The sequence below is a fragment of the Aquila chrysaetos genome, chromosome 2 (genome assembly GCF_900496995.4).
Source record: "Aquila chrysaetos chrysaetos chromosome 2, bAquChr1.4, whole genome shotgun sequence".
Taxonomy (NCBI): Eukaryota; Metazoa; Chordata; class Aves; order Accipitriformes; family Accipitridae; genus Aquila; species Aquila chrysaetos.
In genome coordinates, this window is record NC_044005.1 from 72,269,108 (window position 1) to 72,292,206 (window position 23,099).

At 37.5% G+C, this 23,099-nt stretch overlaps 1 protein-coding gene across 7 annotated transcripts in view; it reads left to right on the plus strand.

Annotated features, from left to right (window-relative positions):
- The window catches only part of CEP162 (centrosomal protein 162), a 49,257-nt gene that overhangs the window by 21,122 nt on the left and 5,036 nt on the right, over window positions 1–23,099 (plus strand). For all 7 annotated transcript variants that reach the window (XM_030039308.1, XM_030039292.2, XM_030039312.2 and 4 more), the window contains 17 exons: window positions 258–380; window positions 1,070–1,261; window positions 1,437–1,518; window positions 2,365–2,632; window positions 3,792–4,059; window positions 5,805–5,947; window positions 6,731–6,958; window positions 7,665–7,802; window positions 8,713–8,825; window positions 9,615–9,720; window positions 11,259–11,385; window positions 12,245–12,408; window positions 13,936–14,040; window positions 15,129–15,353; window positions 16,520–17,190; window positions 18,085–18,226; window positions 20,994–21,092. In XM_030039308.1, coding sequence (XP_029895168.1) covers window positions 258–380; window positions 1,070–1,261; window positions 1,437–1,518; window positions 2,365–2,632; window positions 3,792–4,059; window positions 5,805–5,947; window positions 6,731–6,958; window positions 7,665–7,802; window positions 8,713–8,825; window positions 9,615–9,720; window positions 11,259–11,385; window positions 12,245–12,408; window positions 13,936–14,040; window positions 15,129–15,353; window positions 16,520–17,190; window positions 18,085–18,226; window positions 20,994–21,092 — 3,194 coding nt within the window. The remainder of the gene's footprint in view (window positions 1–257; window positions 381–1,069; window positions 1,262–1,436; window positions 1,519–2,364; window positions 2,633–3,791; window positions 4,060–5,804; window positions 5,948–6,730; window positions 6,959–7,664; window positions 7,803–8,712; window positions 8,826–9,614; window positions 9,721–11,258; window positions 11,386–12,244; window positions 12,409–13,935; window positions 14,041–15,128; window positions 15,354–16,519; window positions 17,191–18,084; window positions 18,227–20,993; window positions 21,093–23,099) is intronic.

The window sequence follows — 23,099 nt, forward strand, 5'->3', positions numbered from 1 at the left end:
AAATTAATCTATGTGTTAGCACTTCAAAGTGATCATCAGTGTAATTTTTTATTTTACTACATCTAGTCAGTACTTGGATTTTGATGCTTGCAATCAGAGTTAATCGGTTTACTGTTAATGGCATTAGAATAATCTATATAGCATTTTTTGCATCTTTAGTACATCAAGATAAGCTTTGGTATACTTCTAATTCCAGTGTAGACAGAGTATAAATAAGAGAATTGTGTTTTCTTTAACATTTATCTTCTGGGTTTTAGTTGTATTACTTGATTCACAAGATTCAACTACAGAACTTCAAAAGGCCGTTGAAACATCAGATGTACCTCTAGGTGAACATTATCTGCCTGAAGAAGTCAGTGGAATTGAAATGAATGAAGCAGGTAAGGGTTGCTTAAAAAAAAAAACAAAACAAAACGACACAACAAAACCCAAACTCCAAAATCTTACTTTAGTAAAATAGGTGGCTCTGATGTCTTCATTTGTTCTTAGGTTATCAGTGAACGTGAAGCCCTTGGCTTTTAGTAACAAATCTTGAAAGGAGGAAGAAATATTTCAGGAAGAAGTCATGTTTCTGCTAAAAAGACACCTTTTTACACTAGGTTATTGTAAAGTTGCTTTTGACATTGCAGTTTGATTTTAAGTACCATCTCCTTTGGTTATTCATCATAGCTAAAATTCTTCTTTGACAGCATTGAACACAATTATAAAATGCGTTCTCTTATCAAACTTTGTACAACAGTGTATGCCACTTATATCCAGAGTATGGCTCTGATGGCATCTGTTAAAATAGTTATATTGCATACACTGTTAGTTTTAGTACTGATAAAATATTGAGGTGGGGGAGGGGGGTGGAGAGGCATGCAAACTGTAGATGAGACTATTTAGTATGTACTGATTAACTTGGCAACTGTTTAATTTTATAGTAAAAATGAGATTTTAAAATATTTTTTTCATAACTAAAATCATTGTTCTCACCACATAATAGACCAAGCTAGTAACAGGCTCCAGTGGGATGTTTCCCAAAACAGAAAATCCTGTAGTGTCTCTTATGAGCCTGCATTTTTCACAGGCACTTCCTATGGACAAACCACCAGTGACATTGAAGCATTACACCAAGCATACCATCATATTGATCAGTCTTTGGGAGACACTGATGAGCAAAAACCGCATGATTCTGCAATGGTGGTTTCGGAATGCTTAGTGCAAGGTGTTTCACAAAATAATGACATCTATTCAAAAAACATGTCAACTATTGAATCAGGTAAATACCTCAAAGGCAGGCATGTATTGCACAAGCATGTAAAAATGAGTGAACTAGTAATATCTTTAATACTCCATTTATGAAACATTTTTAAATGTTGTCCTTTTTACAAATTTTTTTCTAAGGCTTGGTTTGTTGTTTTTTTTGTTTTGGTTTGGTTTTTCCCACTAATTAGATTTACCTACCGTGGAAGAATTGATGAAACCAATTAAAGGACATTCATGTAATACCAGAAGTTTTGATGTGGAGCCTGAAAGGTATTTATTTCAGTTCAGAATGCATTTTAAGAATTGTAGTACCTTAAGTCCATTAACTATTTGTGAAAAACAGCTTAGTAAATCACTCATCTGTCTTTTTCCCTAATTAAATACTGAAATTTCATTATGTATTGCACTGGCATTATGGCATTTACAGTGAATTTCAAAATGAATATACAGGGTTAATTTGTTTATACCAGGGATTCCTAAACTTTGTTTGAGTGATAAGCAGCAATATTTGCCAAATCATTTGGAGGAGTGTTGTCACTCTCGCAGCTACCACAGCAAGGATCTCTCCTTTCCTAGTCTTCTGCTCTTTCCCCTCCCCCATACAGGGATTTCAGCCCACATCGTATCCTTGCTCTCTAGCCTTCGTAATCTAAGATCAAATCCTCTTATTCTGCTTACTCTCATGATTCTTACTAACCTGTGCTCCATACCTTCTTCTGGTTTGCTCCAACAGTTGTGTCTAGAGCAGAAAGCCCAGGCCCTGGGCTCATTAGCAAATGAGTTTGGGGAGCTTGTCACATAGCTGCACCCAGCAGAAATTACCATTCATTGTTTTGTTAGCATTAATTCCATGTTTGCAGGTGTTCATCTTGTAGCCGAGTTTGTTACCTCCAAAAACAGTCACTACTGGGAAATGGCTTTTGTTCCACAGCATGGGAGTGAATCTGTATAACTAAATCTGCAAGGTTGTTCTTAAAAGGAGCCTAGTGGCTCTTTCAAATTCAAGCAGCCTTTACAGCTGATACCTAAAGGAAAAATGGCCCACTTTTTCCAGAGTAATAGAAAAGCAAAGGGCAAAAGTCTTATTATGTATGACTTTATTCCTTTCTCTTGTAGTCCTGTGAAACTGGTAGGCAGCACAACAAATGACTTCATCAGCCACTTGCCCTTTAAAGAGCACCAGAATAATGCGGTTTGGGAGACAAACTTATTTGAAAAATGTAACAGAGAAGAGAGCATCTTTCTGCAGACAGCTGTGAATGATGATAATTTTCAGAGGGTGCCTGAGAAGGAAATTCAGACCAGTGAAGTACAGCCAGATGTACTAAGAGAAAAAATAGTACAAGACTCTCTGCTTTCACAACAAGGCAGCAAAACTAAACAAGTAAGTAATATCAACCAGATTTTTATTATATGGAGATACATTTAAAATTTATATATTTTTAGACTGCCTGTCATTTGGTTACGCTCTGATGTTTAGAAATTGAGAGACTGTTGCTGTTTTTCTTGAAACTCTCATGTTACCATTGCTATTGTTAGAGGTAGCCAAATCCAGTGGACTTTGGGACCAGCGGGATTCTTCCTGTCCCAGCCCAAGACACACAAGGCTGCTGCAGTTCCATGTCCCCAGCTCAAGCTAGTAGCAAGTCTGAGCACGTGTTCCCATTGGGCGTACATGTATAAACACACACAGGCTCAGAATAGAGAGCATACCTATGGAGAGGACAGTTAGAAATACAGTTTAATAAGAATATAGGAGAGACTGCAGTGATCAATGTAGGGCTTAGTCAGGCAGTCGTACTGACCAGCAACCTGGTCATGTCACAAACTTTAATCTTGTTTTCCCTCTGTTTCCCACACTTGTTCTTACCTGATCCACCTTAATCTCTCGCTTCACCTAGTTTTTGTCCTTTCCCTAAACATCCCATAAGTTTTGCACATTCCACAATCCTCTCAAACATTCCATAACAAGATTTACACAGTCCTAAATCTTCTCCCTGCATCCCCTAAATTAGCCCCCCACTCCTTTAGGCAATCACTGCTTCTGTCTGCAAGGCATTGCAGGGAGAGGGGTTGTTTGGCTGATTCATCCTGGTGGATTTCCCACCAGGGCCAACAGGCTAAGCTTCCTCATTTGCCAGTCTTAGGAATTGCATGCTCTGTTTTCAATGATCAGGTATAGTAGTGTTCCTCTGCCTGCCACTGTTCCTCTCTTCATTGCTAGGTTTCTGTGTTCACTGTGATTAGCCCTTAGTCACGAGCTACCTGCTTTGGTAAGCTAAAGATCCTGTAATGTAATACAACTTCCCAGAACAATTAAATGGAGCTGGTAGAAAATAATTGCACTACATATACTTCCGAAGTAGTAAAGTTCTGCAAAATTACATACTGTTAATTTGGTTAAAAATAATGCTTCCTGCCACCCCGAGTCTTACAGCTGTATAATTCTCGTAACTGGTTCTATGTTTTTTCAGTAGTGAAAGCTACCTTCAGATCACACTAGAGCCTAAAACTTGTTTTAAAGAAATGTGCTCTTATCACAGGCTCTTCGGTCTTGTTCCTTGAAGAATGAAAGATCAGAATCAATGACAACTAAACCAACGTTACACAAGAATATCAGAAGTCCAGCACCTTTACATAAAAAGAAATCTTCATATGGTCCTCATGGGGTGGTTAGAAGTTCTGGGTATGGGAAACCCAGTTCACTCTCAAAACAGTCTTCTCCAGCTAATGAAAAGAAAGCACCAAAAGAAACTTTCAAAAAGACCAGTGTGAAAGCCAGAAGTCCTGCAGATAGAGCAAGATCTAAAGGTAAGTCTATCATAAGAAGCCTGGGTTTTAAGAGCCAGAGAGCTTTACTCTTCATGCGTCACATTAAAAAAAAAAAAGAAAAAAAAGAAAAAAAAGAAAAAAAGATTCAAAATGTTGTAGAAGAAATCTAAACCCAAATGCAATTATGTACTGAATTTTTTCTGTATCAGCATGAAGTTGCTGGAAGAGAGACTTTTAAATAAAGCTTTGCACTGTAGTGTTGTTTCATTTCTACTCACATATACCACCACTATGTTTGAGACTTGCCTATTGTTCACCAGTAGGACTAAAACAATACAAAAAGAGAAATAGAAATAAGTATCTACAAGTTAAATTTTTCATTATAGTAAATGCAAAGATTTGCTGACACACTAACTTCTGTGTGTGATACCAAGTTTCTATTCTCAGCTTCTTTTTATCTTTGCTTTCCTAGAATACAAAGAAAGCACTAAAAAGAAAGCTTTATTCTTCTATTCACATCTCTTGTAACACTAAGGAAAGGAGAATACCAATGTTGTCCTGTGAAAGCTGAGTTACAAGTAAAGGACTGAACTTTTTTATTTTTGGGTGAAGCCTAAAGAGTTTCATTAGATAATTCAGCTTAGCATCTTTGCAGACAGTGTTTTCTATCCCTGAGGCATGGGAAGATAACTCTATAGATGCCCAGGTTTTAGCACACTTGGAGCATGTAATGCTTTTAAAAACTCTGCAAGTAGTGTTGGGAAAAGCAGTTTAGGATTATGTTGCCCATCTTAGGGAGATGCTTCAGTGGCAGCTGTCAAACTAAGGGACCTTAGTTCCTCAGTGCATTGCTGTGGCGCTCCCTGAAGAAAAGGAGGGTGTACAGCCGGATGGAGGTGGTGAGGTGAATGACTAGTCCTGAGAAAATGAGGCCACTAACCTCATTCAAAGATGTTCTTCCCTCTCTAGCTATAACCATGCTCCATAGCAATTTCAGGTGACTTCAGAAGTTAATCTCACCAGGATGCATTCTGCAGGGACCTCTAGAGCTAGGAAGAGAATGGCATTGAATCAAATAATCCCCTAATTGTCAGTGCTAAGGGGGGATCTTTGTGAGGGCGTAGTGTGAGAAATGCAAAAAGTATAAAACTTGGAAAACGATCGTCTGTTTGTTTTCAGGTATAACATTCCTAAGCAGAGGCTCTTAGCTTAAATTGCTATAGGCAGAAATGAAATGGCAGTTGTAGTTACTATCTGTATTGCAGAAGACTAATACATGAATAGTTCCATGTATGTTAGTTACTCTCCAACCAAACTTCCATCATTTTTAATTTCCGGTCAAGTTGCTATTTGATGCAACAAATAAACGTAGCATGTCTTTCTATGCTGTCTGCACTCCAAAGTCCATTTTGAAAATTGCTGTGTCTTATCTTCACCATACTTTGAAATATGTTGTATTTCTGTATACTTAGATACCTGGCCACTTCTCGAGCAGAGAACTGAGGTTAACCTTGTTTTATGAAGGATTTATTATCCAGCTACTTGTTTCTGTTGTTCCCTTGGGTTTTGGTTTATCTTGTCATCAGTTCCTTACTTGAAAAAAAAAACTACAACATTTTCCATAATGTCTCATTGCTTTCAAGCTGCTGTATTTAATTCAAAATTCAGGTTGTAGAATACTTAATTTATATGCCTAAGGGGTGGATCACATGAACAGATATTTTTGAAAGGACATTAAATTCTGAATTTAATTTTGTTCTATTGTACTTTCTGCCTAAATGAAGAAGCCTTATTTGCTACTAGGATAATAAGATCTGCAACAAATGAATCAACTCTGAAGGGAAGCATTAACAGAGTTATGTCCGGGCAACCAGTTGTTAATAATCTTGGACACCAGGCTGTGGATTATTGCAGGCAATATCAGCATGTAAGTAAAAATCAGTGATGCTCCTAATTATGGTACGTACAACTTGGTTTGCAAGCCTATTTGTCAAGACCGTTAATAATTGTCACAAGATTGGCAAATGCTGAAGTATTGAATAAATACTTTCCTTTAGTCAAATAGTAGTTTTTGCTTTTAAAATATGCAAGTATAATCATACTGCTTTTCAGTTCTTGGATAGTTCTGATGCTTTGGTGGTTCTAAATACTTAAAGTTGAAATGCTTATTAATTTCTAAAAATTACTGTTTTGTGGTAGAAAAGAGGAAATTTTAAATAAAACTTTAACTTGGAAGTATTCTGTTATGAATGTTAAATAGTACTACTGTTTAGGGTTTTTTTCTATTTGCATTGCATTGAATATTTAATAGTATCTTCTGACTTCTCCAAGGTGACTGGATTTGCAGTACCATGATGCATTTGCCTTCTTCCTTATCAACTGTATAAAGGTTTATTCATTAAATACCTAAATCATTATTGCTTTTCAAAAAGTAAGATCATAATAGAATAATTCTGGTAGCCATGTAGTGGCTGTCATATGAGAGGTGTTTTGTTTCTTGTTTTCCTCATACATATTGTAGAAATGAGAAAGTAGCTCATTAAAGTAAATGCAGGATGTTTTGTTATTAGAATGTTGGGGGGGGATTATTTTCAAGTGCCTTGTGTGGTTGCTGAGAGCCAGACAAGCCAGTTAAATAAAATTGATGAGCGGAATTTTTGGTAAACAATCAGCTCGATGTAATGTTTCCCTGAATTTTTCTCTTCACTAGGATTTATCATTTTCTCCTATCAAAAGTTGTGATAGAGAACTATATTTGCTAAAACGAGTACAAGTTGCAGAGGAGGACCTGAACACAGCTCGTGATTTGATTCAACAGCTAACCAGCACAGTTTCACAAAAAGAGAAAGAAATAGAGACAAAGATAGTAGAATTGAAAACACAGCATGAAAAAGAGCTTTCTCGGTTGGGTCAGGAAAACTATGTTCTTCAGAGTAAGGTACTTTATCATCTTGTGTCCCATTACTATGGAACAGAAGAAACGTTGCTTCTGAAAATTAAATTAATGGTATTTTACATGAGTTGTTAATGAGCAGAAAATCCAGATTTACAAACAGCTAGTTTGTAAATGCATACTAGCTGTTACATTTGTTGCCCAAAAGACATGATCTTTTTTTCCTAAAGATAAACTGTGTTATCCCGAGTTCCTTTAGTTTGCTATTTTGAGAGTTCTGCAGCAGGTTTTTTGCAAAGATTTAACTCACTCTTATGTAAAAAAAAAAAAAAAAAAAAACAAAAAAAAAAACCAAAAAAACCCCAAGAGATTAACAGATACCTCTTCTTATAGATAAGTACTATATGTTGAGGTATTGTTTATTTTTTTGATGCATTTTTCAATGTTGTGTTTTATCTATATTCCCGGGGTATGCATATTCCCGGGGTTATTCTACTATACCCTCCTGTCTAGATACATAAGAACAGAAGAGGGAGTGTAAAACTTTGTTAACTTTTCCCAAACTTTTTATACTTTGTTCCTGTTTCATAACGCTTTTGTAAAACTCCAATAAGAAGATTAGCTCATTGGTCTGCTTTCATATCTTAATGAAAAGATTGACCTATTTATATTATAAAAGTGTAGTCTTGTAGAGAATTCCATATTGCTAACAAAACTTTATTAATTGTGTGTCTTTTTTTCTTTTTGAAAGTTAAGAAGTATGGAAGAGCTGAGTCAAGAAAAGAGATGGACCCATCATACAGCAACAATTCCTGTCACTGAAGAAAAACTGGCACAAATACAAAAAGAAATTGAAGATCAAGAGGTCATTATTCAAGGTTATCAACAGGTATACCACACAGCATATTGAGCTTTGTTCTAGCCAGTTCCAGAAACAAAATTGTTTAATGGTTACTACTTTTCTGTTGAAAACCATTATTTTGTTATCTAAAAAGTGGATGAAATTTAGGTGTGAAGGGCAAACATGTATTGCATGTTTAAAAAGTATTTCACGTATGTCTAGTTTGGGCTAAGTTTTTCCACAATTCCATGTAGCTGTTCTAAATTGTAAAAATATGACAACTTCTCAGTTGAGAACTGGGAAAATACTTTATGGCCAATAAAGAACCACAAACTTTTTGCCCCAAATGTAGTAGAAAACTAGTATTATTAAGCAATATTAGAAATCTGGAGGGTTCTGCTTTTAAGATAATTTCAAGGAAACCTTATTAGTGTGCCTGATTTTTATTACTTAGTCAAGTGTAGAAATAGATAATGCAAGCTTAATAATCCTTTTGAATGCTTGCAGCTGTAAAATCAAATAGGTTAGTTTAACCAGCTTTCCAGCTGGTGCTCAGCAGCATTCCTTGGTGTAGGCACAATGTCTTGCTGGTATGGCTGTGAGCATCCCGAATTGGTGATGGTTTGTGTCTGCAGGATTGGAGCATGGGCAGGCTGAGCTCTGGTCTGTCAGCACCCATCCATGTATGTCCTTCTAGAATATAGTTGGGATAGCTTTGTAGAGAAACTGGCCTAGGTTCTCCAGAGCGAGCAGACTCTTGGACAAGATTGTAGAGGTCACTGTATACTACTTTAGCATAAAGATAATAAAAGCAGATATCCATTTTAAAAACCTAGTAATAAAACATTTAGCATTTGCTTCCACTGTTTCCATAGGCAAACTATGCAAGTCATAGACAATTGTTTTTGAACTGGATAAAACAGTAATTTATAAACATACTTTGTCTCTCTCAACTTAGGAAAATGAGAGGTTATACAAACAAATGAAAGAGCTACAAATCCAAAACAAAAAAAATGAGGAACGAATGTTTAAGGAGAATCAGTGTTTAATGTCTGAATTAATAGACCTAAGGTAGGCTCATTTAAACATCTGACCTAAAATCTCTGGCATTTTCACTGTGTTTATTATTTTATTTACGAAGAATCACTGCAGAGACTGTCAGGTACATGTTTTCTAGTGTTTCTTGGCTTTGTGGTTTTGTCTTTTCTTTTGAGAATTGATTTATGTTGATTACGGGCACTTAATTCTTAGTCTTCTTGCTGATGTTGCAGACCTGCGGGAAGACTAGAGTCTTCCATTTGGGGAATATTTCAATGCTAAAATTCTAATACTCTTATTCATATCAGAATGTGTAACATACATATACTATGCTTGTTCTGGTATTATGGCTCTGTTCACATGTCAAAATGTTTTGATACTGTTGTAAGATACACAGTAGCTCAGGGGCTACAAGAGATCCTGGTAGTAGAGGAACTATTAGATCCACTGCACTGTAGGTCCTGTAAGTTTTGCATCCTGTGCTAGTAATGAGGAAAACACCTAGCAATTGTCTGTACTCCTAATTTACAAATCTTTGGGAGAGGCCTGTAGATGAGTTCCACTGATGCAGAGTAGGTTTTGTTTCCTGCCCTTGTATAGTCCCAACAAACACATTTGGGTGAGGTGAGAAGATTTCACCTTACAGGTGGAATATTTCTGGTATACAGATGTACTGCATAGTTGCTTCTTTCTTTGTTTTGAGCCTGCACAGATTGACTTTGTGGTACCATTTGGGTGGGGGGTTGTGTTTGTTTTTTAGTACGCCACTGTTAGTATGCCAAGTCACCACATTGTGTAACTGTTTTTGCTGTTGCTGTTTAGAGAAAAGATAGAGAAGACTAATATCCAGTCACGAGTCATGCAGGATTCTGAACCAGCCAGAAACCAGAGCTTCACAGAATTGATTTCAGAGCTTCGAGCAGCACAGGTAGGTATATACCAAGCCTGTTTTTCATGTGTTCTTATAAAAAAAACACATAACCATCCATATTGTAGACTAATAATGTAAATTAAGTAGTGGAGCATGCTACTCTTCTACAGTGATAATTATTTGCCACACTTGTATATCACAAATGTCTCATCAAATGAACTTCCAGAAGTAATTCCATGAGACATAGATTCACTGAAAGAAGTGCATTGCTGCCATGTTTACTGGCAAGTCTGAAATATCTTGTGAGAGCTTGCAGAAAGTAGTGATACCTCTATAGCTTTCCCATGTAAGACAAATCCAGAAGAATGTTTATCCCTGCTCTGTACCAAGTAAGTTCTAGGAAAGAACATCAGAGTGAAAAGAATCTTTTGTTACTCACTCATGTAACATTTTTTGTAGTCCTACAGATGCTTGTGGTTTTGAGGGAGGATGTTTAGTAAGCTTCATGTTAAAATTAAAGGTTTTCAGGAACTTCTGGTGCTTTGCTTACTGCAAGTGGGGGGACTATTCTGGTACACACTTCCTTTGATAGTTAGACCAGAAATTAAAAGCTGCTTCCTCCATTTTTGTTTGTTTTTTTAAAAAACCAACAAACAAACAAACCACAACTGGTTAGGTAGGTGATAAGAGGATCTGGATCCAGTGAGCTTCAGGACCAGCAGAGGCGTTCCTGGTCTGATAGAGCTGACTGAGCTCTTAAGACTCCAGGGGCTCCCCTAGTTCCAACCTCATAGGTGCTGCTGCCACACTTCCCTGTCCTTAGGTCCAGCCTGTAATGAGACTGAACACAAGATCCAAAGATGGAGAGAGACACACAGACAGCAGTAACATGGTCAGGCACACAGATAACACAGACAGCAGTGCCTTTGCTCACACCACAGAAATACAATCAATACTGTTGGAAACACAAGGAGCGCATATGGCCTGATCATGTTCAGCAGAACAGGATGGGAGTTTGCTAGCAGTAACACATATGTGCACATGCTGGCCCCAAAATCTCAGTCCCCCGCTTGCTGCTTCCTGTACCTGTGGGTCCATAGGACCAAGGACCTCCATCTCCAGATGTGGCACTGGCACTGAGACCTTTCATCCTACTTAGTCGTGAAGTTTGCTAGTGATCACACATATACAAACAGAACAGAGTGCATGCAGAAAATGCTGAGAAATAGAATGTAGTAAGATGAACTGTTGGATAATGCATCTGTCCATTTAAGCTACAGTCTTAAGTCTTAGAAATAAGTAAAGCCATTTTCTTTACTGACCCTCTCAAAAGGCAGATGTTTTCTACTTCTAAGACAGTTATGTAAGACTTATTAAAAAAAAAATTTTTTTTTTTTTATGTTTAGCTTAAGTTTTCCCATGCTCTGCTATAGCAAGGCCTGAGAATAATACCAAAACTAGAAAACCTCATTGCTGCTGTGGTCTGACGCGACTATTGTGATTTAATCATTTTATGGTGAAAAAGTATGTTCAGGTTTTTTGTATGACAATGCATGTTTAGTTTTTCTTGTCTTACTGTTTTCTCTAAAACTCAGAAAGAAGAAACTAAATTACAAGAAGAGATAAGACGTCTCAAACAAGATAAGCAAGCTCTTGAGGTAGACTTGGGACAAGCAAAGAAGGAGAGAGATTTAGCAAAAGTCCAGATTGCATCCACATCAGGTAAAGCACCTTCATTTTGTTGAATAATTTTGCCTACTCAGTGCTTTGCCAAATAAATATGTAACTAACACTTGTTTCTTATTAAAATATTACTTAGTCAAATGCATCTAGCCCATTTCCAAATATTGTCTAAACTTCTAATAAAAGCATACAGTGAAGGACACCCTACAGTACCTTTGGTACTGTATTAGAAAGCCTTTTCTTGTATCCAGCCAACTCTCTCTTATTGCCCATCAAGTTTGATTTCTTGCCCATCTTCCACTGGGCATGGAAAATAGACAATTCCATTTATTTAGATCTTGCCCATTTTTTATCTATAATTTATGCCTTGTGACTTTTTTTCAACATTCTTATCAGAACTCTTTCCAGTTTGACTTTAGCTTTCTTAATGAGAGGGCCAGAAATTGGACTCTCTAACTTCCAATATCAGGCATCACAAATCCTAAGAGCTGTAATACTTAGCTCCATGTCTCTTCTCAAAATGCTTGATCCCTAAATGGGAGGAGTATGGTCAATACATATCTAAGCATATATTCTATATTGTCATCCATGTTGTTACTGAAAATTTGTTTACTAGAATGTGATCAAGAATAGATCCCTCTGGGATTCTGTTTTAAATACTTTCCATGGTAAACTTTGAACCATTGAGTACTACTAGGTATGAGAGAAAAAAAGTTTTTTTTCAAATACTGTTGCATTTAAAATCCTAATTAGGGTCTGGTTTTAAAACTTCACTGCAGTAACAGGATTGTCAAAAAAGTAAATGTATGAGATGTGCTGAGGAGGATAGTGTTGACTGATTACTTCTTCAATACATAATTACTAATAAAACAATACTAAGGATGTTTTATTCTTGCAGGTGAGAAGTCTTATGAATTTAAAGTTATGGAAGAATCATACAAACAGGAAATTGCTCATTTAAAAAGAAGACTTCAGTGGTATGCAGAAAATCAAGATCTTCTGGATAAAGATGCAGCCCGTCTTAAAGATGCAAGAGAAGAAATTAAGAAACTAAAACTAGAGGTGATAATGTCTAGCTTTATCTAATAAGTTGGAACTTAAAATTTTTTCTTTTCTAGTGATGAGTATAATGTAATTCTGTCCTTCGTAATAATCCCATTTTTTTTTCAAGAAAAAACATGTAAACCCTTCATAACCTTTAAATCAAATGTGGAGTTTTTATATGCAAAATTGATATTACTGCATATGCAGTGAGAGTGTCAAGTGCAGAATGCTCAAAACCTGGTTTTGCTTCTGTTGGACCTCTTGATGATGCTTCTGGAAACGGAAGTAATGTGTTTCCTTAAAACCTGCAAATTTATTGACTAAGAAAAGGAAGTACATTGTTACATTAACAGCTTGGAACATCCCTCTTTTCATTCTCTTTTCCTCCTTTTTACTCCATGGTGGCATAGGCAACACCTATTTTTTTCTCTTAAGTACCGGTTCTAAATTCTTTCTTAGAAAAATTCTCTGGTTGCTTTAGTAGGGAAGAAAAAGCCAAAACACTTGAAATATAAAGCAAGCAAAACTAATACATGAATCTTGAATAGTTCTGAGATTTGCATTGCCTACTTGTCAGTAGATTTAACTTAGGATTCACAGAAATAAAGAATTTTACCAGTGATAAAATATAAGTGATCTTGGAATTTTTTCATGGTGTTTTATTAGAGAGATCACAGATGAAAGGAGGTGCTTCTGAAGGAGCAGCCAGGGAAGGAGATCCCTTAAACACCACTATATCAAACTTTGATCAACATATTGCTGTGAAAGAAAATATTTTTAATTGCATTTTCTCCAGGATGGACTGGTATTTAAAAACAATGAAGAGCTTTGACTTCATAGAAACAATCAAATTAGTCAAACTATGCTGGCACAAAAGCATTACTTATGCTAACATTGCCAATGTGAGAGAGAAATCAAGATAGGAATACTTCCAAATATACAAGGTGTAATATCTCTTTCTGTACAGTGATTGTAGTGGCTGATAAAGGTAAGAAGTTCAATTTTCGATTAAAGCTTTGAGTCTTTGTGACCAGACTTTATAGGAGTGCAGGAGTGTTAGCTATCCAGTTCCTTCCCCTCATCCTGGGAGTCAGCTTTTATTTAGGCACAACATAATGCTGCTTTTTGGCTGTTTCTGTATCTTATCATGGAGCATAGCCTTGCAAATCACAAACTATTTCCTTAACTCACTCTGAATTCATGTAATGCACTGTAGTACTTTCCATTATAGCTTATTAACCAAACCTGCATACTGGAAGTATGGGAGAAAGAAGCAGATTTACTGGTCTGAAGACAAGAATGTCCCAGAGCTGAAGTTCTCTTCTAGATTTCCATAGCTAGTTTCAGCTCCTTTGATCTTAAGGGGCTTGAAGAAGCTGTAACTTAGTTTAAGAACCTGAAGAATCAGTTAGTACAGAAATTACTATTAACAGGTTTTAAGTTGCAGAATTTCCATTATATTGTGTGTGTTTGAAATGCTTGCTTTTGTACTACAAAACAATGTCTCTGAATATATTTCAATTTATTTTTTCATAAATCGGATAGGTTGAGAAGCTCAGAACTGAACCTGGAGATCAGTGTGTGCAACAGAAGAAACGTTTGCGAGACAGAGCAGCAGATGCTAAAAGAATTCAGGATCTTGAGCGACAAGTATGCAATAATAGAACTGTGTTTCTTTTAACCTTTACTTCAGATAAGGTCTCTGAAAACACTTACCAGCCCTTTCATAAGGATAAAGCATTGAATGAAGCCCTAGGATAAAGTAACTTGTGCTATGGAACACTCTTAACACAAAAAGCTGCAATTATTTACTTACAAAGGACTCTTCTGCTACTATGTTCTACTAAGCTATTTACTGATATCCCTTTTAAAATCCTTTAATGTTAAAATACTGTTTAGAGTTTCTTGGAAAGGGGCAAGAGGGCAAAAGCACACACAAGCTTGCTGTTTATCTTGTAAGACTCCTTCTGTCTATGTTCAGTAATCCCTTAACATTATGACCAATTTCAGCTAAGTTGATTCAAGAGTAGGGGTTTAAATTTTACTTGGATTCGTAAAAGATTCATGAAAACTGGGGGAGTAGAGACTTTAAAATCCATGTTTCTACTGAGGAAAAGTCAGGTGGAAGTGGGCCTTTCTGAATTTTAGGACATGGCAGCTGCATTTGGTAGGGATTTGGGACAAATGGGAAAGAGCCTCTGCAGTATCCTAATGCAAAGAATATCTTATCTGTAGATAAGAGGGGCTTGTTATTAGTCTTGCGTGCAAGGTGTTCGACTATTTTATGCCTTTTATTTTGGAGTCTGCAATATAATCTGTTATTGGGAGAATAATTTCAATACCATTATGAAATATCTCTGTAACAGTTGGAAAAGTAGAACATGAATGCAAGTACAGAAAAAAAGCAAATACTTTAACACCATTAAGAGCCTTATACACCTAAGTGCTAAGAAAGTAAATAAAAGGTCCATTTGACATAAGACAATCTGAAGACCAGAGCAGTATTTGTTTAAGATGATGTATAAGTCAATCAGTAAGAGATGATGAGCCTTGCTTTTCTGTAAACAATAACATAAATGTAAACAATTTTTTAAAATTCTCAACATATGCATCTCTAGTTTTCATTCTTCACCCAGCTTAAGTGGATGACATTTGTTAACATTCTGTCACTTATTTCAGTTCACTTTTCATTAGAACTTTATTCTTTTTGACTTCTGACTTAATTTTCTTTTTGATAGATCAGAGAAATGGAAGGAATTCTAAAAAGAAGGTATCCAAATTCTTTGCCTGCTTTGATTTATGCTGCTGCTGCTGCTGAGAAAACTAATGATCTTTCAGCTAAAACAAACACAGTTGATTTTTTGGAGAGAAGAATAAAAAAGTTAGAAACAGAACTTGAAGGTAAAGATGATGAAGCTAAAAAAAGTCTCCGTGCCATGGAACAACAATTTCAAAAAATAAAGGTAAAAGTTGGAGGCTTGTTGAGTAGTCTATGCCACAAGTAACAGTCACAAGGTTACTGGGGACTAACACAGAGTAGTGGTGAAAACTGAAGGCAAAGACCACATTCAAGGGAAAAAATATTTGAAGGATTTATAGCCAGAATTTCAGTAGCTTCAGCACCTAAGATAAAAAGAGCATTGAAATTGTTAGAGTAGTACTGAAACTGAGAGGACAAGTTCTTGAGCCATAATAATTTAATTCTTACAATTAGGAAAAGTGGGTTTCATCCTGTGGGTCAGAGTAGCTGCTCACCTAATTCCTTGCTGTACCCAAGGCTGTGGTTTCAAAGGTCTGCTGACCGAGCATTTCTGTGGGGAATGTCTGGGAACTCTAAACGTTCTATCCAAAAAATACATGATAGTGAGTCTTAATGCAAGTCTTAGGAAGCATGGAAGTCTGGCATTTTACTTCAAGGAAAAGGTGAACTGCACAGGTGCTTAATGAGCAGGAAAGGAAAGCCCTGGCCAGTTGTTCCTCCTTTTCTCCATGTGAATAACTCATCGTGCTTTCCTCAGAGGCTATCCAGGCTATTAAGAAGGGTTAGGTTTTCCTCAGCTCATTAGGAAGAAAGATTCTTTGTCCCTCTGAATTCATACTTCTATATTGATACTTATAAATAAATAAAAATAAAAATCTGTCCTGTTAAAATTTAAGATGTTTTTAAAAATGTGAAGTACAATTCTGAGGCATGTGACAGTTTGCAAATGTTTGCAAACTGACACAGGGCAAATACATAATGACATTTTTTAAAAATTAAAGAATTCCTGCTATATTAAAATGTTACTTTTGAAGAGAACTCAATTATATAAAAATGAAATAGTTTCTTGTCAATTTAATTTTCTTTCCTGTAGTTAACTCCATTCATTTTGAGTAGAGGATTACTTTGCAGTAAATGTTTTGAGTAATTATGTTTTATAGCAGACTTAAGTCTGCTTCACATAATTTTTTCACTCGCTAATTTCTGAACTGATTGAGTAGCATTGTTAGTAATACTGATGTGTATCCTGTCTTGTGAAATCTTGCTTCAGGTGTGCAGTAACTTCAAAGAATAATAGGAACAGCTAATAATAAAAGTACACTTGAGAAAACTACTTTTTCTTCCCCTCCTCCTACTCCCCTCCCTCAGATACAGTATGAGCAAAGACTTGTAGAGCTTGAGCAACTACTTGCCTACAAATTTATGAGTGAATCACCAAAACTGAATGGTGATAAAGCCAGTTCTACAGAACTTGAACAGGAGCTTCAGAATCTAAAGAAGACCCATCAGATCACTGTTAAAAACCTCCAGACAGAAATTGAAAACCTTAAAAGTCAAAATTCCCAATTAAAACTCAGAGGTAAAAAGGATAATAAAGACTTAGAGTCCACAGACTCTCCAATGAAACAAGGTAACACAAAAGACAGACTGTTAAAACTAAATGAAGAACTAGTCACCAAAAATAGAGAAATACAAGACCTTACAAAAACTGTAGAGAAACTTCAAAAAGAAAGGATGGCGATGTTGTCTGATAATAATTTGAGAAATAAAACCAATAATAAGGGAAGCTCTACAGAGATCTTGAAAAAGAATACCTCAGCAACAGATAAAAGGAATTCCAACAACAGTGAACCCTTTCTAAGCATTTTCAACAATGACAGAATATACCAACCACATACCTTTTCTGATTCTAATCTCTCGGAAGTTCTGCAAGAAAACGCACAGCTGAAGGAGGAGCTAGAAAGATTGTCTCTAGAAATGAACCAGCAGAGGGTGAAGTCTCAAGCAACACTGGCTTGTTCTGAAAATAACGTACGAAGGTAAATGCTCGACATGTTCATTTAAAAACCTTGTTACAGTGTTGGCTGATACAGGATTGAAGTGACACATTAACATGTCAGCCATGAGTGAAGCTGGCTTATACCTGGCCAATGTTCTCTGTAAATTTCATTTTTACTGTTTGTTTTTGGTTTGGGGTGGGTTTTTTTTTTGCTGGGTTTGGGTTTTGTTGTGGGTGTTTGTGTTTTGGTTTGGTTTGGTTTTTTTTTTTTTTTTTAGAGCAGTGCACTATCACAATTCTTTCTACAAGCAAACCTATATTGATGCTTCTTATTAATACTACAGTTCATCATGGTTTTGAGTAAAAAGATCTCAGTCTTAATTGTTGCATCTTAGATGCTTTGTGTTGTATAGCATTAAGATGTGGTACAGGTACTTTCCTTCAAACTGGGGTATGCTTTCAGTGGGATTTACTTGACCAACTGCAGAAACTTCACACTTCACCTAGTCTCCCTTAGATCTCTTCATAGTTAAAGTAGAGGAAATTGGCATATTTAGATTGCAACACATTCTGTTCTAAAATAGATACCTGAAATAGGACAGATGCATTATGATTTAAAAGCACCTATTTTCTCTCCTTTTTTTTTTTAATCAGAGGAGCCAAAAAAGATGATTGGCTGAGTTTTCTGTATTCTAGCTGCCTCTAGTTAAAGGAGGCACATGTCCAGCATTGCAGGCTTCCTACCCTGTCATCCCTCCAGAGCAGGAGAAGTAATGGTGGTGCTGTCTTGCACGGTTTTGTTATGAAGTTTCAAAGATATGCCACCTCTAACATTTTTGATATTTTATATGTTCAAGTGAGAAACTTTGCCACATTTTTGAAGAACTGTCTGTAGCTGCTTTACTACATCTTATTTTCCTCTCACTCTGTTCAGGATACAGGAAGACACAGCAGAATGCATTGCATCTCTGAAAGCTTCCCATGAGAGAGAAATTGAGAAGATTCTTTGCCAGCATGCAAAGGAGCATTCTACTTCTAAAGTAGCTGAACTAAACAGAAGAATTTCAACACAAGAGGTAAGATATAGTACATACATTCATTACATATAGGTATCTGTTAAAGTTATTTCCTTCTATATTACTGTAAATTGTATCTTTCTGTGAAGTAGGATCTATTGTTTTAAAATGGGCCTGTGCCACTGTGTTCGCAGAATCACAGAATCTTGTCCAACCCCCCTGCTCAAACAGGGTCATCTAGAGCCACTTGCTCAGGACCATGTCCAGATGGTTTTTGAATATCTCCAAGGAGGAAGAGTCCACAACCCCTCTGGGCTTAGAGACCCAAACAAGTGCTTGGACACCCTCACAGTAAAGAAGTTTTCCTTATGCTCACACAGAACCTCCCATATTTTAGTTTGTGCCCTTTGCTGCTTCTCCTGTCGCTGGATACCACTGGAAAGAGCCTGGCTCTGTTGGCTTCGCATCCTCTCTTCAGATGTTTGTAAACATTGACGAGATCCCCCCGAGCCTTCTCTTCTCCAGGCTGAACAGTCCAGCTCTCTCAGCCTTTCCTCATATAAGAGATGCTCCAGTCCCTTCATCATCTTAGTGGCCCTTTGCAGACTCTCTCCAGTAGCTCCATGTCTCTTGCAGTGGGGAACCCAGAATGTGGCCTCACGAGAGCTGAGTAGAGGGGAAGGACCACCTTCCTCAACCAGCTGGCAACATTGATACTAATGCAGCCCAGGATACTGTTAGCCTTTTGTTCAACTTGGTGTCCACCAGGACACCCCAGGCTCTTTTCTGCAAAGCTGCTTTCCAGCTGGGTGGCCCCCAGCATAGGCTGGTGCCTGGCGTTGTTCCTCCCCAGGAGCAGGACTTTGCACTTCCCTTTGTTGAAGTTCATGAGGTTCCTGTCAACCCATTTCTTCAGCCTGTCAAGGACCCTCTGGATGTATGCACAACCCTCTTGTGTATCGGGCACTCCTCCCAGTTTTACATGATCAGCAAACTTGCTGAGGGTACATTCTGCGCCATCATCCAGGTCATTAATGAAGATGTTGAACAGGATTGGACCCAGAACTGACAGTTTTACACACGACACCCCCTGAGTTACTGACCTCCAACTAGACTTCGTTACACTCATTGCCACCCTCTGGCCCAGGCATTTAAGTCAGTTTGCAATCCATCTCACTGTCTGCACATCCAACCCATACTTTGTCAGCTTCTCTATGAGGATCTTACAGGAGACAGTGTTAAAGCCTTACTACTGAAATCCAGGTAGGCAATATCCACTGCTCTCCCACCTGCCAAGCCAGTCATTTCATCATAGAGGGTTATCGGGTTGGTCAAGCATGACTTCCCCTTTGTGAATCCATACTTACTAGTCCTGATCACCTTCTTGTCCTTCATGTGCCTGCCAGGTTTCCAGGATTAGTTGCTCCATCACCTTCCCAGGGATTGAGGTGAGGCTGACTAGCCTGTAGTTCCCTGCGTCCTCCTCCTTGCCCTTTTTGAAGGTAGGAGTGACATTTGCCCTCGGCACACATGGTTGCAGCCCGTCAGGGCCGTGGATTTACGTATGTGCAGTTTGCGTATTTCCTGACCGGATCCTCTTCCACCAAGGGTGTATCTTCCTTATTCCAAGACTTGCCCCCTAGTCTCTGGGGCCTTGGATTCCTGAAGGCCAGTCTTGCTAGTAAAGACCGAGGTGAAGAAGGCATTCAGTACCTCAGCCTCTTCTATGTCCTGGGTCTCCAGGGCCCCTGCCCCATGCATCAGCAGGCCCACATTTTCTCTAGTCTCCTGTTTGCCACTTAGGTACTTACAGAAGCCCTTCTTGTTGCCTTTGCCGGTCTCACCAGACTCAATTCCAGGTGGGCTTGGGCTTTCCTAATCACATCTCTGCATGCTCAGACAGTGTCTCTATATTCCTCACAGGTTACCTGTCCTTGCTCCCACGGTCTGTAGGCTTCCTTTTTATGTTTGAGTTTTGCCAGGAGTTCCTTGTTCATCCATGCAGGCCTCCTGGCATTTTTGCCTGACTTTCTCCTTGTGGGGATGGACTGCTCTTGAGCTTGGAGAAGGTGATCTTCAAAGGTCAACCAGCTTTCTTGGACCCCTCTTCTCCCCCAGGGCCCCATCCCATTGGACTCTTTCAAGCAGATCTTTGAAGAGGCCAAGGTCTGCTCTCCTGAAGTCCAGGGTTGTGATCTTGCTTTTCAGCCTGCTCCTTCCTCTCAGATCCTGAATTCCACTATCTCGTGGTCGCTGCAGCCAAGGTTGTCGTTGACATTCACAACCCCAACAAACCCTTCCTGGTTTGTGAGTTTAAGGCCCAGGAGACCACTCTCCTCACTGGCTCCTCTATCACTTGGGTCAGGGAGTTGTCATCAAGGCTTTCCAAGAACCTCCTGGATTGTTTATGCCGTGCAGCATTGTTCCTCCAGCAGGTATCGGGGTGGTTGAAGTCCCCCATGAGGACCTGGGCCTGTGATTGTATTTGTGCATTAAAATTTTGGGAGAAGTTTTACACACGGTATGAAGGTAGAAAGATCTATTGCATTCAGATCATTTCAGAACTTTTTTTAACTGAGGAAAGTAACTTGAAGATGGAGACTTGTTTTCATATACTATATATGTACATGTGTGCTATTTAACCATCCACGTAGAGGATTGTTAAATAGCACACATGCACACGTGTTAGAGGTAGTATGTTAATAGATGTATCACATATACCTCCAGTACTACAATGCTGATTATATTTTTAGTGTATTTTTCCTGCATAGGTTTTCATGTTGTGGGTATTTATGTTAATGACAAACTATTTTTAATCTTTTTGTAGATATTAATAAAACATCTCCAAGAACAAATCGGTGAACAACAGGGACATCAGGAAGCCCTTTTAGTTTCACAGATGCGAGAGGAACTCCTACAAAAAGAGGTATATTTAAATTTGGATTGGGGGTACCTTATTCTAATAAGAGTTTTCACTTTCATCCTTGTAAAACCTCAAATAATATGTAGTAGAATAAGTCTTAGAAAACAGTATCTTTGTCAGTTGCTTCTACATCAATTATACCTGAGAATGCAAGATATTTTTCTAATGTGAACAAGAGAACTACACAGAACAGAAGGTGGAACTTTGATCTCCTTTGATTTTTTTTTTTTAATTATTATTCATTTTAATTAGTTAGAAATGTCTGACATCCATATGAAAATTGATCAGCAGGTTAATCCAAGCATTCATAGCCTCTTCCCTGAGAGCTGTGATGGGTAGTAAATAGACCACGGGACTTTTTCTTTATTAAAAGGGTATTTTATTATTTCTTCCAAATTCTTTGTTCAGATAAAGCCTTCCTTTTCTCCTCCTGCATTGCCATAAAACTGACTTAGGCAATTATATTCTTGGTTTTTTCCTTTGATATCTGTGAAACTTAAGCTCTCTTAAGAAGAGAAGGTTAGTTGTAATAGTTCTTTTGAAATTCACTGGGTTTTGAGAGAAGTATCTAGGCTTTACCTAATCTTCTATTAATACATATAGTCTAAAAGTTACACTTGTTCATGTTTTCATTTTGGCGTTAATATTATGTTATGCTGTCTGTCTTTTAGCTCAAGCTTTTTGAACTATTGGCTATGCTTTTGTTGTCCTTGAAGTGTTGCCAATATTTTTTTTTATTTTTTTTTTTTAATCATCTCCTGCTCAGGAAGAGGTTATAGCCTGTCTTAGCATTGTGCCTATGCTTAATTCACCATCTCCTTGATGTATGAAGATTGCTAATTTTAACTTCATTTTGCTAATACAGTAATTAACCTTCAAGAGTTATTAAAAAGAATTCTCCTATTCTGTAAGGGACTGAGAACTCCAGACATTTAATCTTGTTTGTTGCCCTTATTTAGAAGAAATGAGAGAAGTATCAGTATGTGTTTAATACATACTTAATATCATTAATCTTAATCTCACTAAACTTATTCAGTATTCATCCTACCCATGCAAAATTCCACCTCTGTTATGAAGTATTTATAGAAAAGTGAGGGTTTGTAGGGGGCAAAAAAAGGTCTATTAAACCACCTCTCTATTTGCAAAATAAAGGCTGAGACTTTGTGTTCATATTATGAATCTAATGATAGATGTTGCCTTTCCATACAAAGCTTGTTTCCCTCCAGTCATCTCAGTATATATAATACTTCCTCCTGGGAGAACAGGGCAAGAGTACAATGAGACAAATGTTATTAATTTGTTTCTTCTAGGACTGCTTTACAGATTATTAATTACAGTGATGGTTAAGAGAATGATCGTCCTATCTGACCCACATGGTACAGGCCAAGATCAAGGTGCTGGCATTTAAGAAAATGTAATGTTTTGTTACAAAAATCATTGCAAGACTATACAGAGAGAAATGTCAAAGTCAAGTCTTGCTTTTGCCCTCTAGCATGACTGCTGCACTGCTTATGAAATACATTTTAAGCATTAAATGGTTAAATAAGTAGAACTGAAAAAAGAAGGCAACCAAACCTGCAAACAGAATTAGTCATGATAGGGAAAAAGCACTACCATTGTAATAGGATTGAGTCCTCTGTCTAAAATGGTTGTACCTCAAAAAAGGCAAACATTTTTTTCTGAGGCTCCCTGGAAGTTTGTTATTTGAATACTAATTTCAGAAATGCTGTTTATGGATGTTTTCCATTAATTATATACTTCTTTTGCATAACAGCTTCCACATAGCACAGCTTTGTATTTAACATAGTTCTGTTGCTGGCAAAATATATGGAGCCCATTTTCTCCTGGGGCTTTTTTCCCCTCATAATATCTTTCCTTCATGAATGTTTCAGGTGTTTCATTATGTACTTGAGATCATGCATCAGCCCTTCCCTTCAGTGGGACAACTTTGCAGCCAAGCAGCGGACACTTAGTTTCACAGACCTTACACAACCAAGACTTCTGCTTCTC